Here is a 17,348-nt window from a genome sequence, read left to right on the forward strand (position 1 = left end):
GTCCTGGATCTAGCACAGGGCTACTCCCTTACTCTTCCCGCTCTCGGGTTAGAGCCCTCGGGGGTGAGGCTGCTGCAATACCCCACAGCTTCCCTGCCCGCACTGCTGACAGACAGACAGACATTTGCAGGGGTGTGGGGAGAACTGAAAGTCACGTAGCTGCTCCTTGGTAAAGCCTTTAGAAAATAATGAAGGAGCAGCAGCATCGTTAGCTGTCTGTAGTTGAGATGCTGGATGCTGAACATGCTCTTCCTGCATGAGGTTGCCGTGGCAGCGGAAACAAAGCTGCCGATCATTTGAAGGCGTTTGGGAGCAATTGCAGTGCCAGAAAGCCATAGGGCCACATTGTCGGCATTGCTGGGAGAGAATTATACAGAGAATTGCCTTTAACAGAAGAACTCTGCTCTATTCCCCATGCACCGTCCTGCAAACTGTGCCCCTTCTGCTCTGCACAACACTTGCCAGAGCTACATTAAGGACCGTTTCTCCCCAAGGTACCTTGCCTGCTGTTGCTTCCCGCTGCTGCGTGGCTTGCTGCATACTTTCTCATGAAGTTTATGAATATAGCTTTAATTGACAATGTCATGCCAATACATTTTAATTACAGTTTCAACAATATAATTAAGCATTGAATTTATGCACGGTTGCAAGCAGAGTGCCTTGCTTAGATGAAGTAATGAACTCTGATAATAATGAACCCACTAATTGAAACTGTATGTAGCTTAGGATGCTATTAGCCGCAGAATATTACCATTGCTAGTAAAATAGTATTAAAAATCCTAACAAAAGACGCAGCTTTCAGGTTCAAGATACAACAGTTCTGCATACACCAGTTAAAAGAAAAGCAGTCACCAAGTTATATGTTTTAAATTTGTGCTAGAATAATGGAAGCAACTGTTATGTAGTAACAAAATGGTTCCCAATTCAGTTCGTGCACATGTGGGGAAACACATCCTTAACAAGAGACCCAGAATCAGGACCTGTAGGTTGCCTGAGCTGCCAACCACCATAGAAGTGAAGAGGTCCCATGCTGAGTGTTCCCCAGAGGGTCCCACAGTGTTAACACAGGAAAGTAAGAGGATGTACTAGTAACTCTGCCTGACCTGACTGGGAAGCCCAAGGCTGGGATCTTGCATTGTTTCAGGCAACAACCACATCCAGTAGTTTGGAAACAAATGTCTCCACCACCAAAAGAGGAAAACAGCCATTGCTAGAAAGTGGCAATGAAATTCTTGCAGCAAAACTCTTTCTGCCAGACCAGAAAGATTTTTATAGCTCTGGGTATATATTTTAATGTGGTACTAGGACATATATTTCTTTTTCACCTTGAAACAAAAGCTGATTTTCTTCTTGTGTTTCTATTGCTGTGCTGAGCTCTAAGAAGAGGCTGGCTTACAATTCAGCTCTATTTCACTGCTCAGGCCTTCTGTTTTCCTGGACATTTTCCCCTTCTTCAGGCCTTCAGCAGCAGCTATGCTGAAGTTTCTGATAAAGATGAGATGCTCAAGCTCAACTAAGCACCTTTTTATATAGTCTCTGTGTGACATTATTCACCACTGGTGGTTACCTCAGCTACCTAGCTCTACCATCATTGACATCAACAGCACAGCTGCTATGGTATTAGCAGTAAAGGGAAATTTTGGCAGAAAACACCTTGTTCATTCACTGCCAGCATACTTAGGAAAAGTGCTTTGTCAGTCTGTAACCCTTTGCAGTGTTTGAAGTTTAAAAATCAATGATGGGGCTACGTAAGGCTCAAAGACAAATGAGAAATTATTCAGCTGCTGAAAAGCCTGAAGAAATAACAGGAAGATTATCCCAGTCTATGAAAATGATTCCCAAGTATTTGTCTTCCATGAACTGATGTCAAAATACTGTTAACCATTTAATTTATTGTGGCAGTGTTAAAAGGGAATGCTTCCCGAGGTTCTTAAAACCAATCTAACCAATATTTGCTGAAACACATGGCAAATCTTACAGAAATCTTGATGTATCTGGGGATGTGAACAGGTCTAGATGTAGGCTATAAGAATAGCTTAGCTTCCTGGAGTAGATTAAAATTTATAAAGTCTAAAGTAAATTAAGATGACATGTGAACACAATTTTGTGTACTTCTTTAGCCTATGTAGTTACGATCTAATTAGGTACTGCTTTTAGGCATCAGTTCAAAAAAAGCATTTATGTCAGAAAAAAATTAAACATTCAGAAAATTGCTAACTGTTTTGCTGAACTAGTACACTCTCTTCCTCTTTTCCTAAAATAGGTGGGTTATGAGAACGATATCCAAACTTGATTTATTTAAGTTGTTACAAGTTGGGCTTTGTGCTGTGTGTTATGAATGTGGGGGGGTCTATACCTCTAATGATATGTAAGCCTTTTAGCTAATTTTAGCCACATTTGACAAATAGGTAGAGGCCTTAGAGGTTACTATGCTCCTGCAAGTGTTGTGAAACATTGTGGTAGTAGCCCCACTAGGAAAGAAGCTGCAGGGTGAGCTCACAACTTGTTACGTATCAGTTAATCCACATGGGAGAGATCGCCTATAAATCCTTCAGCTGCAGGGAAAGCAAACAGACAGACAAACAAACTTCAGCTGGTGATCACAATCCACCACGAGACACAAATCTGTAGGGAAATCAGGGTTCATTAGTTATGTTGCTCCTGGAACTACTGCTTTTTAAAAAGATTTCAGAAACAAAGCATAACGCAGTTACACAGGGTGAACCTATGGATTTACCCAAAGGCTACACTGTGATTTGGAGCAATATTTAACAGCCAAGAAAGAAAAGCAAACAGGTTTCACAGCCAATGATTTGTGAGCACTGTGCTGTCCTTTGGTTTGCTCCTGGCTGCACGTCTGTATGTAGGCAGCTCTGCTAGCAGACAGAGGACCCTGATGTTTATTTATTCTTGCAAAATTGTTGCTGTTATTTTAAAAACCAGAAGCACCAAGGATAACTTGGTCTTTGATTTCCCTTCCACCTGTGCTGAGGTGGAGAGGATTGTGGGATATTTTCAGTCTTGGCACACAACTGCAGAAAAGTCAATCTGTCACAGTCGAGCAGATTTAATAGTAGTCATGAATGAGATCATGATTTGCGTACAGTAAGAGTTATTATTTCTGGTACAGTGAGCCACTGCAAGAGCCTGTGGGAAGTCATGACTAATTGTATAGAGTCCCACAGATGTCAGGGGTGGATAAGCCCTTTCTTTTACCTTGGGCCAACTAATAGGTTAACTCATGACCTCTCTTCCTCTAATTCCCTCCTCCTTCTTTACATTCTCAGTAATTTAAAGGAAAAAGCAAATCCCAAAAATTTCTGTACTTTGGTACCAGTATAGAAACATGCAAACGAGCAAAGCATCCACATAGGTTGTCCACCTGGAACAGGGTTGTTCAGTGGACCACAGAGAAATGTATATCCGACGCCAGTCACTCTCAGCAGAACTGTTCATGTGAGTAAAGGTTTTGGAGGCCTGTGTCTTTTGATTAAAAGAAAACAGTGAACTGGAGAAAAAGCAGCAAGAGCTTAATTTGACCTGGCTCACACAGATGTGGAAATCAGGCACAATGTGTTATAGTATCATAATTAATGATTCAGATTACAACTATTTTATGGTCTTTGAATGAGGTATATGTATGCATACACTGGAATATATACATTATTGCTGACTTCTTAAAGTTGAATGCCGTAATTTGCAATAAAAACTGCAGCACTTCTATTACTTTTGCTGTGATGTGAATGTGTGAACTTCCAATGATACGTCACTTCAGCTCTTATATTTCATAGTGTAAACCTTTACTCAGGCTATTTTCCATATACTTTATTAACGTGGAATATATTGTTGTATATGCAAAACAATACATAACAGAAGTGGGGAAAGGCTTAATTAGGGATCCTCGGTAAAAAGCACTAAATATGAATCTTTGTGAAGCACTAATAAAAATATTTATATTTGAAATTATAAAAAGGAAAAAATGAAGGATAGGATGAGATCAGGTAAACAGAGTTGGAAATGAAATTCCAAGGCCACTACCTGAAGAAAAGGACAATAACTGTGCCAGTTCACAGTCCAGGTTTATTCAGGAGTATAGAAAAAACTATGCCTCAAATGACCGATTTCCTCTGACAAGTTTCTAAGTTCATTTTCTTTCACGCTTGGTTTGCTCTTGTTCAAAGCCCTAGAGCAACTGACTCCCAGACTGTGGTCCGTGGTCTCTGAGGCCACGATAAGTACCTTGTATCCAGTTTGAGAAACCATATCAGCTGTCTAGAGTTTTTAAGGTAAAGTTCAATGTTAAGGGTATAGAGTGTTCTGCTGGCCCTCTGGAAATGTGACTGTGGTCCACTAGTCCAGAAACTTTGTGGCACACCTGCCTTCTTTTGAGAACTTTATGAGCTTAGCTTCATTTGGAAAAACGGTGTGTACGTGCTTATTTCCTTCTGGTTTTGAATAGGGACATCACTAGGAGCCTGCCACTGACAGGCAGGGTGCACCTCAGGACAGTGCTGGGAGAGTCTTGGGTAAACTTGCAGATTGTCCCTTCAGGTTCCCAGTCATGTTATCTTGTATTTCAAGGGGAAATTAGCAGAGCTAATTAACATCCTGCAGCAAAAATATGTTCACATCCTCTTTCTTACCTTTTAACTGTATGCACTGTTAGTGGAAAAGAAAGGTGCTTATTCGAGTAATATAAACTGCTTTTCAACATGTAGTCTGCTGAGGTGGTGCATACTGACAAAGAAAGGCTGACGCATTTCATCAGATATTTTTCTCCGTTCAGCCCTTAAGGAAAGTAAAATCTTATCACATTGCAATATATAAAAGTGATAGCAGTGTTGATGTGAAAATACCAAGACTTTTTAGAATGTTATGTTTTAGGACTGGATAAACCCCTTAGGATAGTGTTATCCTTCACAGAGCCCATGCAGCACCTGTGGGAGTAGAGGTAGTTAAATGTGGCTGCATCTAAAGCTACGTCTTTGACTTACCTTGCAATGACAAAGAGGACACAACTGACTCCAAGGCAGGCTAGGAGAACATACATCCAAATATCAGGAGAAAGAGGATTTAAAAAGGAGAAGACGCCAGGGTTTGTCCCATTGGGCTTCCGGTACAAGATACTGATTCCCAGCGTCATGAAGGGCTTGGAAAAATCAATTACTTTCTCTCTTACATAGGTAATAGTGAGAGGAGCAACAGCCAGATCAGCTTTCTGAAAACACAAATGGGAAAATACTCATGCTTTTTCATGTTCAGCAAATGCACTAATATTTCTTCCTTTTTTTCCCCCAAGTATTAAAAACTAAACCAAATTTGACTATAAATCTGAAGTGTGTGACAAAATTGAACATTGCTACAGTATTATTTGGTACATGATACTGTGTTTCCTCTTTTTGCAGGCAGAGGGACATTTGTGACTTTCATGTGAGTCAGAGAGGCATGACTGGGGACATGGGACTTGGTCCTGTGCAATGGGGCAGACTGCAAGCAAGGACTGGTGAAGTGTCTGGGCAGGGACTACGTCCACAGGGCAGAGGCTGCCACAGGGCGGAGGTGAGCTGGAAGCTCAGCCTTTGCTGTTGGAGTTTGTGGCCAAGGGGTGGGCAGGACTTGTGCTACCTCAGTGCCTGCTGCCCCACTGCAGATGGAGCTTCCCCCCGACACCTGCAAACTGTTGGTTCAGATGTACTGATGCAACTTCCTACTCTGACAAGTGGCAATAAAGACAGACTAGTAGCTCTAAAAAAATGAAAACAAAAGCAAACATTTCATTTGGGCTGGCTTCATATCAAATACCACAGGTAAAAGGAGAATAAAGAGAGAAGGATTCAATCTTACATGATCTATGAGTTCTCTGACCATCCCATTCCACTCTCCTTTGTCATTCTGGGCTCCATATTTACCATCAGAAACTAGTTTGACCTCATAGATGAAGCCTAAAATATTTGACAGCTCCTTTAGTAAGTCCAGGCAATAACCCTCGAATCTGTCATTTCCATACAAGGGCTTGTCTGACTTCTTGTACATAACATAGGGATCTTCCTATAGAAAAAGACAGTAGACATGTAGCAATGGAAATGAGGTTTGTTTCAGATTATATCAGTTTCTCTAAATTATGTTAATATTTTATAAATGGATTGCAATTAGGTGGAAAGCAGTAATTTACCATGTCCATTGAAAGCTGTTTTAGGTGTGTTAACAAATTGACTGAATCAATTAGTGATAAGCATAAGGGCCCTAATTTTCAGTGGAACAGACAATTCATAGCTCCCAGGAGCTTTAACAAAAGTAGTGCTTAGTAGCTCCAAAATCAGACCAAGATCTGTATTCTACATTGTCCCACCCTAATGGACAGGAAGGGATATTGAAGGAGAGAGAAGCCTAAATAACAGAATCATAAGGGGAACCTAAAATTTTATACATTGTGAGAAATAAATCTTTATTGAAAGAAATCTTCAAATGTACAAATTAGCTGTGAGTTGAGCAGGTATCCACATGAAAGAATGGAGAACAGCATAGGTAGATTGCAATCTATCCAAAGGATTTTGGATAGAAGAAGATCTGGGCAAGCAGGTTTCTGCAGTTTAATGTGGCAAAAGACCTCTGGCAATAGAAAAGGAGTGTAGAGGGAGCTTTTGAGTTCTTTCCCTCCTCCTGAGGAATTTGACAGAATAATTGAAATAAGTGGCATTACCAGCCAGGCAGAAAGCACGAGGCAGAACAACTTGTGAATACCCAGTTGCATATTTTCCTTTTATCATAGTGAGGACATAACTCAACCTGCCTATCCACAGTCCTCTTCATCTCATTTTCAGTACAACAGAAGTATATATAAGCACTGACTACAAAGCTGAGTATTTGTGTGCGTTAATTTTTCTGGGAAGAAAAGTATGCAGGGTTTGCCTCTGAAATATTGAAGTAAGTGAAACAGTTTTGGAGGCAGAGGTTCCCAAGAGTCTTTCATTGGCAGTGGGGTATTTTTGAATCAATCTCGTCGATAGATGAATGTGTATGTCGATTCTGAGTCTAAATCAAAAAATTTGCTTGATAACAGGCTACTTTAACAAAACATTGTTTATGTGAAGGAAAATAGCCATGGGCTGCAGGCCAGAGGTGGCAAAGGCGGCTGTGGGGAGCCCTGCAACCCACCATCAGCAATACCTGCATCCTGCAGCATGGGTGATGGTGCCACCTCTGCCCAGCAAGACTTACCAAAATGGTGGTGACAATAAGCGTCCGGTTAGCCAAGGAATCTGTGATGTTGGTTGATCGGTCCTTGTTGCTGTCCGTCATGTTAAGGCCTCTGTATGAGTTCCAAACCCCAATCTGCACAGAAGAGAACAGGTGAGAGGCTGCCTGGCCACAGCGAGCTAAAACATTTCCCTAAATGCCTAGGAAGAATGCACTGGCTCTAGTCACCACAGAAAGAGACATCAGCGGTACGAAATGCTAGAGAAGGGAAACGGCTGTAGGTCTGAATAAGGCAGCAACATCAAATGGCTGATTTAGAAAACACAGGGAACATATTGCCCTTTCAAAAACAGGTGGAAATGAGTAAGCTGTAAGAGTACAAAGTATGTCAATACAGTGATGTATTAGCCAATTTGCTACAAAGTGGAATATATTCCTGCTAAAAAATGTCAAATGTCTATTTTTATGATTTTTTTTAAATTTTGTAAGTGGTAGAGTTGAAAGACCTCTCTCTTCTGATACAACAGATTAAAAGTTTTAATAAATGCGTTGAAGCAGATTGATGGATGCACTAGCCTTTTGCTTCTGCTGTGCCTTCAGCAGGTTTAGCAAAGATTATTCTGTCATTTCTTGACTACTATACATGACAGAGCTAGCAAGGTGATACAATTTCACGCACTGATCAGTATTTGTTCAGTAAATTAAAGTGGCCAAAGGCAAATTCCTTTCTAGCCCCAGAGATAGTGAAGAATTCCAGTATTTAATGCCCAATCCAAAGCCTCAAGGGAAAGATCTTCACGATTTCAGTGGATTTGGATCTACACCTTGTGAAGGTAGAAATTACAACCATGTTGATTTATTCAGATAAATATTTATTTAACATAGACAAAGTCTGAAAGCATCTTCGGGATTTTTGCCTTTGGATTTACATACACAGCATGGCTGAGGGCTGATGTGAGAAAACTCCAGGCAAGGAGTGGGCTCAGGCAGTTTGTCTTGTATTGGACATTTGTGGAGAGCACCAGTCAGATGGTGTGGGGAGCTGACATCAGCCATTCACAGAGCCCTTCGCATCACTGCGCCGCCCTGCCAGCATGTTTCAGCTCTACCTGGGAGGGATCTGCTTTCAGATCCTCCGTGCTGGGATTGCCAGCAAAGTTGCCAACTAAGTCTAAGACAAAATTCACTGACTTGTCTGTGTACTGAAGGTGTCTATCTGCCATCAGTTGCTGAGTCATTTTGGACCCAGGCTGGACTCTTTTTCTTTGGTTCTTAACTGAGGCAGAGATGGCGTTGCCTTTTTACAAACCCAGCAGATTAGTTTGTGCCTGCTGAGTGTGGATTTGGGGTAATAACTGTAGCACTTCAAATAAACTTTGGGTTTGTGTCCCTGGGTGCCATTGCTTTCGCCTTTCACAAACTTTTTTTCCAAAGTATGCTTAATGGTGATAGTCATGCCATTTTTTAAAACCATTTTTTCAAGCGTTTATCAGCTATTCCCTTTGTTTCCGAAACTAGATCAGGTTTGGAAACTGATCTGGAAAGTACACAGGAAATAAGATGTTGGATATTATGATAGCCTGTGCCAGGAATATAGTAAATAACCAATGTCCTTGAATTTGCACCAGGGTGGCTGAATTAATCAAAAGCCGTTCTGCTCATTGTTACTGACTTGATATGCTTTTATCATCTGGCAGCAGGGAAGAGGAGAACAACCATGAAGAACATGGAGCGACACAGTCACAGTGCATACGAAATACACCAGGAGACCACTCTATGTCTGGATAAAAGAATGACACCGCAGGTCAGCCTTGATTAGAGTGATGGAGGAGGTCGGAGGGGCACTGGAAGAATGAGGTCAAGGTAGTACATCACTATGGTGAATCCGGGGGATTTATTGCAGTTTAGTGACAAGTTTGAGAGGTGTCATATGCCCTTCTCAGCAAGCCCGTGCTCTGAACCAATTGTAATTTGGTTTAAATCAAATCAGTGTAACATGAAATGCCTAGAGTCAAAAGCAAGATTGGCTCAATAGTGTTCTGCATGTCAGGTAGGATGATCTATTCACCAGTAATGAGGGAGATGGGGGCCTTTGTGCCTTAGCCTGATTCACTGAAGATTAAAACAAGGTTATTATGTATGTGCTTTATAAGAACATGAAAAGAGTGCTATAGTATGCTTTACACTGGTCTACTCTGTAGCATTAAAATCCCTCCCAAAACAACACAAAACCAAAACCTTTTTCAACTGTGTATGTGGGAAGGGTGGGAAATAATATCTGTGTGAAATACGTACAAAACATGATTCTAAGCGTTATGAGAAATTTTTATCTTGTGACTCCAGAACACTTTAAACATGATGAATGCAGTTGTTATCTTCTTACAGAATGGCAACCGTGGGTTGTAACTCCAGTGGGGAGCAGTGCACAGAGCTGGTCTCTGACTCCCACTTTGGTGCCTTTTCCATCAGGCAGAGGCACCTCACGTTAAAAGGGGGATGAGATTCCTGGGGTAATTTAGATCTTTTAACACAAACTTAGTTCCAATTTCCATATATTAGTAAATGACATCACCCACTTAATCATCTATATCATTTTCTGTAAGGAGCTAATAACCCATTCGTCAAAATTTTGAGTCAACAATGCTCGAACATTGCCTGCACAGTATGCATTTTGTGGGAGGCAAAAAAACCCCCCACCTTGCACATTAAAACAGTCCTTGCTGCTGATGGTAATACACATTCAAAATGGTGCAAAATTACCACTCATGGTGAATCTTAGGTGAATCAGAAAGGATAACAGCTGAGGAAAGGACTGTTTTTGTTGCAGTGAGGAGCCTCTACTCAAAGAGGGGAAAAGCACAGCTCCCAAGAAATAAAATAATTTAAAAAAGTATTTTGGTGAAAAAGCTGAATCCTGCTAAGATCTTTTTACTGTTTGACATTACAGTGTCTCAAGGTGGGATGAAACTTATCTACCAGAAAAATTCATGCTCTTGGATAGACTGTTGTCTCTAAACTGCAATAAGAGAATCACTATCAAAACCCAAAGGATGAGTCTGAAGACCCAGCCCAAAGGTTTTTTGCATCACCTGTCTGTGTACAAACCTTCTTCCATACTTTAAATAAATGATTAGAAACCTCTCCAGCAGCCTTGGTACAGAGAAAAATAAACAGAGTGCTTCATTAAAAATGAAAAGAGAATCAGTCTGAAGAGCTGTGTGGGAGCAATTACATTTAAAGTCTTAATTAACCCATCAGCAATTACCATTCAGAGTCAAGCCAGTGTACGCAGAGCAAGGGACAACGTTGTCTCCAGCTGGCGTGAGCTGGTGGTGTTACCTGTGTTAGGGATTTTTGGACTCTTATGGCAGCCACCTCCTAGGCGGAGGTGGAGGGAAACCTGCAGTTACCATCAGGAGCCCATGTTTGCTGGCTGAGGGCCAGGACAAGGGAAAAAGCTAATCTAATCTCAAAAACATGCAGAATTTTTAACATCTCAACTCTTGTTGAGGTTATTACTCAAGCACCTTCTTTCCTCTCTCCCTCATGTCACATTTATTAAAAGCAGTACATGCAAGGTAAGTCTAGGTTTTATCTATATGTATGAATTTACCACAACAAGTTACAGTGGCAAGAACTGAAGATAATGTGCACTTAATTATTTCCTTTTAGATAATATTGCCAGTCCCAAATTCATATCCCATCCCTCAAAATGCAAGATACGCATTGTAAAATAATAAAACAATCTTAGTAGCTCTGTTTTAACTTTGACTTAACTAATCTTGAGAATAGTGTTTTTTACCCCAAGCACAGGAAATTCAAGCTGAGGAGAATGGACTTTCCTATGCCCCTGTCAAATTAGCTTTTTGTCATTGTTCTACAAGAGATCTGGTTACCTTTTCTGTTCCTTCCTCCTTGAGGCTAATAATGTCCAAATCAAAATCTTTCCGTAAGCCATCCGTTTTGTTGAAGGTTATGCGCCCTGTCAGGCCATCCCACCGTGCCTGTGTGAACACAAAAACACTCTTCCCTGTAATGACTAGTAGGAACTACTCTGAAGCCATAATAAATACTGCATTTTAAATTAACTGTAGCATTGAATCACTTCCAAATATTTTTTTAAACATATGTGGCTTTGTCACTTTGATAAAAAACACTTTCTTCAACTTTTTGTTATTTACTTTCTTTACAACATGTTTTGTATTTTACAATCAGGCACAAGTTTGTGACAGTTTATATACATTGATTTACATATGTCTAGTACTGTATAGAAAAAAGATACTGAAGAGAGAGAGAGAATAAAATATATATTACGTCTGCCCAAAGACAGGGCAGTTTTGCACTGCATAAGAATTCAGTAAGAAATTAAAAAAGGAGTCTGCTTTGTCCAAGCTTTGGGTCTGAACCTTGGCGTAGGATAGCCTAAATCCACCCAGCCTCACTGGAGAGATCCTCTTTATCCCAGCCCAGGACCTTCTAAGTTCTTCATGATGAGTGGGTAACAAATGGCAGTTGGCGCTGAATGGGAATCCCCAGAAGGTCCTTAATGAAGGAAGGTAGCTAACCACCCCAAATCACCAAAGCTTTCTCAACACTTCAGTTGTGCATTTCCTAGTCTTGTGTGATAGAGACTGTCTCTGCTACTCAGGGCCCAGAAATCCAGATTTTTACAGGAAGAGATAAATGAAAGAAGGGCTTTTGTCATTCTTGCTTGATTTCTTGGACAGGTTGTGGTCAAATGTTCCCCACCAGCATTGGACACCTAATGTCCTGGACTTTGCTGAATTGTTTCACTAATCCCTACTCAGTTTGTATTCCCAAGGCAGAAGACACAAGTTCCCAAGTAAGCAAATGAGGTGTATCTTTCCTAATAAGAGCACTGCCACTGCGTGTGCTCACAGGGTGTTGATGGCATGATGATGATGGCTCTAAAAGCAGGCTTTCAGGAAAAATTCACCCAGTAACACAGACCTAATAAAAACTTTGTAGTGTAAGGTACATGCAATCTTACATACATGTTTGAAGTACAGCATACGAGTTGCATATGATCAGTTTTGGTCCAGGCAGCATTTTACTGTTCTATCATAATTACGTGAAATTACATTTTCCTTGGTTTAAACATTAGCATCAGGAGTAGGTTAAAGTGGTGGACTTTGTACATCAGTCTGTATGGCCATGATGATTCCCTGTGCTGAGGAATGCTTCTTCAGCGCAGCAGGATCAATGTCCAGAACTAACTTTTTCTGCAACTTAAGTTTTCTGTATCTTGTAAGCTTCCCAGCAAGCTCACTTTCTTTTAAATGAGATCTATCTGTCTCTCATATAGCCCCCATTTTGTCACCAAAGCTGAAGCTTATCTAGAAAAGAAAGTATTTGATGGATTTCAAACTGCAGATTATTTTTATAATCTGTTTTTGGGAGCTCCCACATCAGATTAAATTCTTCAAAGATACAAGAAAGTCTGATGATAAATGATGGCACAGTTTCTTCATGTGTGTCAGCCATATTAATTCTTAAATCACAAGCTTTTCTACTGTGCTTTGTAACTTACTTCATTTAATTTGTTGTAGACAGATAACATAAGCGGCATTTAAAATCAGCAGACATAGAATTGTGTCACCCCTTCCTGCTAAATCTAAATTCTAGCTCTGAACCTGCAGTATTTAATCTCAGATACTGGGGTGTTATCACCATGCATCTCTCACAAATCTGTTGCATCTAGAATTTTGTGGAAATATAGCACGATTTTGAAGCATGCTTAAGTAAAGTAAGAATGGAAATGCACAAATGCAACCAACTTGCTATGAGATTTTCAATTTTAATGACACAGGAACATATGAAAATCTCAGCTGTAAGCAGTGAAACACTTGTGGTTTTTTATACTGATATAATTAAGATAGCAGGAGGGGACACATATCAATGCATTTGTAATATCTCTTTCCAGTCTGTCTTTATCACTCTGACATGACCCCATCTCTGATTCATAAAGATGGAATATTTTTTAAAATATGATCTTTAGAGATCAATTCCTCCTTAGAGGGTAATTTGGTTCTGTGAAATGTTCACACTTACTGATTACATATCAGATGCTCAGCTTCTCTGCTAACATGGTATCCTGAATAAAGGAACCAATATGTTATTTTTGGAAATGGTATCAGGAGCCTACATCTCCATTCTTGTAGAAAAGATTTATATGGTGCAATGCTAGCTCACTTTTGAAAATAAACATTGGTGCTTCTACCCCCACACTAAAAAAAATGGAAGGAAAAGATGTTACAAGCTGCATAGGTGTCTGCTTAAATTTCAAGGTATCAGAGAAGTGCATTTAGCCTTTGTCTAACTTTGTCCACTTAAGCTATCGAATAATGACCCAAATGTGACCTAAATTATAAACAGGAGTCATGGAGTGTTTCTCAGAAGAGTTAAACTTAAATGTTGAAGGGGTTTTTCAAACCCTAATTGTGAGGCATACGCTTCAAATACCATTCCAATTCTAAATTTAATTTCTGATTTTTATTTTATTTATTCTAAATAAAAATAAAACATTTAGATTTGAGTCCAGTGAGCATAACTTTATTTCTGACTTCAAGACAGTTGTGATACCTGTGTGTGCAGAATGTCTAGACAGAGAGGTGATATTTCTTTCCTGATCAGAAACAAAAATTTTCCTTAAGAAACAAAGGGAGGAATGAGTTAGGAACCTACTGTCCATGCCAGGCCTTCTGAAGTCTATGGTAAGCTTTTAATACAATTTGAGTCCTAAAGCACAACTGCCTGCTGGATGCAAAGGCACTGAAATGTATCATTGCTCTGAAATCATAGCTTCTACCACCACTTCTTGATGCCTGTCAGGTAAATCAAGGATGCGAGTGCCTATTAGGCACCATGTTCAGGCAAACAGAATAGGCAGCAGTTGCACAGTTCTCAAATGCAATTAACAAACAGAAATGAAGCAGAACTTTTTGAATAGTCAGAATCCACATGACTGTTTAACACAGCAATGAGATTTCATGCTTTTATATGCAAGATTTATAACAATTTTAATGTTTCTAGTGACACTTGTGTTAAACGTTACAGGATATAATAAAAGTTGAATTGGAACCTAATCATGTAATTCATCAAAATAAATTATTTTTTGCACTCTGTCCTTGCTTTAATATTAGAGGCACTAAGGGCCCAATTTGAAACTCTTAGGAAGAGAATGTCTTTTCAATTTTGTTTGTATAATTTTGAGTAGAGCTTGCAGCTTAATTAAAAACTGTGATTTTCAGTGGCTTCTGTTTGTAACATCCTTTGCTTGTCTTAGATTTCATTTATGCAAGGTTGCAGACTGTCTCTGACAACAGAACCGTGAGGAAATGCTGTTCTTTCAGGAGTTTGGTTTGCAGCAGTAGGGCAATGCAGTGTTTGTTGGAGGTTCAAAATAAGGTCTCACATTCTTTGATACCGTGTTTTATCAGATAATTATTATTCATATTTCTAAGTTGTAAACATTTGATGACTTTCTCCTGTTTATTAAACAAAATGGGGAATTAACCCAACATGTTGGTTTCAACTGGTAGTTGAAAAGCAAACCACACAGGACCAGCAGGTACTCAGACCCTTTCTTACTGAGCATTGAAAAGGTAGTAGATAGAACAGATTACCGATAAATCTTCAGTCATCTCTGAAGGCTGTCAGGTACCTGACATGGCAAAAATATCCAAAGCAACCTAATTAAAACTGTGAAACTATCTATTTTTACTACTTTACTACTTTAAAAATTAAAGATTGTGGGTAAACTACAGACTGAAACATAGGGTTAAATATGCAAATTACAATATTGGTTTCCATATAAATATCTTGATGGAAAACTATAAAAACTGGAAAATTAAGCTGACTCAGCTTCTAAGACCAAACACTCCAGAAGCTTGCTACGAATTCACACCACCAGCATACGGTTTTATATCAATTTCCACTTCATCATCTTGAATCAATTACTATAGCACTAAGCCAAAGCCAATCAACAGTTCAATCACAGAATCAATTAGTCCAGCTGCTGCCAGACTTTCAAACGTAAAACAACATTTCATATTCAGTTTCTTTTGTCTCTACCAGACCTCACTTGTATTTCCAAATTTGTATTAGCAAGACATAACTAGAAATTATGATCAAGAAATCATAATGCACAGTGTATATAATGCATTGACTGAGTAAATATTCAGCTTTATGATATAGCCTTGATGGGACATAGCCAATTTTGTAGATACTGTGTTGCACTACTGCACACAAAAGTGTCAATCTCATAAATTGATTGCATTTTTATTATGTATTTGTTTTTTCTTACTCACTATAAGCTTATCCAAATAATTTAATTAACTATTTATCTGCCTATGGCATATTTTCACTTTCTGAGTCCAGTGTCGCAGTGATAGATACTGGAGAGTTGTATTTCAGATTAGAAAACTTTAAATTTTTCATGGTCCTTTTTAAAATGTTCAGAGTGTCCTGGTAATACAAAAATGCAAAGGCATAATCTTATTTTAAGCTTTTAAACTATTATATTTAATAACAGAAGCAGACATTTCTGCTTGTCTATTGATATTCCACTTATTCCAATAACCTGTGAAATAAAAGTTTTTCTGAACCTGTTCTTTAGACCTTCACTTGCAATTAATCAAGCAATCTCTAGATTTCAGACTCAAGTTTTAACCTTTTATTGTTCCCATTGTCCAAAAAATACGATCCCCCATTTTGAACCTGTGTCTGCAGCTGATGTTAGAAAACATCTGAGACACAAATATGCACCCCCAAATTCAAACTATAACTATATCACTTACAAAATATGTGTACACATTGAATCTACTTTAAATGGTATAAGGAGAAACTGTCGTAACTCTTAACAAATTTTAAAAACACATAGACGAAAGGAGTTGATAAAGTTTCTGAATGAAAAGCCAAGAAAAGCTATTTTAGCGCAGTATTGTGGCAGAAAATGAACTGTTCTGTTGTTCAGCTCCAAAACCCTGCACAATACCAGGTTCAAGCCTGGCTTTGTGCAAGATATTCAGACACTTTGCATTTGCTACTGAAGCCTGAATTATTGTTTAATATGAAAATATTGTAAATTGATGATAAACAACTTCTTATGTGAAGATTATTATTAGATATAAGTGCAATGCTAAATGACACTCTTCATTCAAAAGCCTTACAAATGCATCTGGGCGCACAAATCACCCTACTGCAATTGACTTGAGAAATTCCCAAAGAAAATAATGGGCCATATTTAGTTATTTATTTTGTAAAACAGTCTCTGTAATTTTTTTTCTCTCTTTTTTTTTGGTTTTTTTTTGTTGTTGTTGTTGTTGTGGTTTGGTTTTTTTTTCTTTCTCTTGCTGTTTATGTGTAATTTGAACATTTTGAAACCTTATCCTAAAGACATGCAATCAGCAGAGTTTTTCTACAGATTTAATGGGAGTCTGGAACCAAAATCAGTTAGCTGGACTCTTTAGTATGGGAGAAGTACATTCAGAAGCTAGAGTGAAGTCTAATCAAAGATAAGAATATTTTCCTGTCTACTCAGTTTTGTCAATGGGATTATCTTGACCTTTGGTATGTTGCTTTCAAAAGCATGTTAAAGGTAACCTACAAAGGCAAGTAATTGGGCTGATTTTTTTTTTTTTTTTTAAATGATGGATATATAGGCCAAGTATATTTGTATTTTTCATTTCTGGTGTTATAAACTGTTTATTTATTATCAGAAGTTACTAGGCAAAACTGAACATCAGTTATTGATTTAATGTACATTTCTAATTGACCACAGTTGTGAAGCAAAAGGTATTAATTTACACCACCATCATGCTGTTGTTTTTCTTTCTTATTTTAATGATGAATGAAACATTAGAAAAAAAATTATTGGCAATGATCTGACCTGGAATTCAGGAAGCATTAGTATTCAACTCCCCAAATTGCATTTGCTCATTTACTATTGCACAGTGGCAGAGACATGTTAACATCATAGTCTTTTTGGACTCTCTAAAATGAATGCATTATGGTTTTGGACTGGGATTAGGAAATTAATTCTGCTTCTGTGTTGGTCTACCAAAATGAACAACATGGAAGGAAACCAGTCTTGTCCAGAAGAGAGATTTTACATCATAATTTCCTTTAGC

General features: G+C 38.8%; 1 protein-coding gene across 7 annotated transcripts in view; it reads right to left on the reverse strand.

The window, feature by feature from the left end:
- Positions 1-17,348, reverse strand: part of GRIK1 (glutamate ionotropic receptor kainate type subunit 1) — a 178,038-nt gene that overhangs the window by 25,725 nt on the left and 134,965 nt on the right. For 5 of the 7 annotated variants that reach the window (XM_074858156.1, XM_074858157.1, XM_074858161.1 and 2 more), the window contains 5 exons: positions 11,094-11,201; positions 10,303-10,347; positions 7,219-7,332; positions 5,845-6,048; positions 4,995-5,218 (listed from right to left, as the gene is read on the reverse strand). In XM_074858156.1, the coding sequence (XP_074714257.1) occupies positions 4,995-5,218; positions 5,845-6,048; positions 7,219-7,332; positions 10,303-10,347; positions 11,094-11,201 (695 nt within the window). The remainder of the gene's footprint in view (positions 1-4,994; positions 5,219-5,844; positions 6,049-7,218; positions 7,333-10,302; positions 10,348-11,093; positions 11,202-17,348) is intronic. The other 2 variants (XM_074858159.1, XM_074858160.1) reach the window with 1 other exon arrangement.

This window comes from Strix uralensis, chromosome 2, assembly GCF_047716275.1.
Source record: "Strix uralensis isolate ZFMK-TIS-50842 chromosome 2, bStrUra1, whole genome shotgun sequence".
NCBI lineage: Eukaryota > Metazoa > Chordata > Aves > Strigiformes > Strigidae > Strix > Strix uralensis.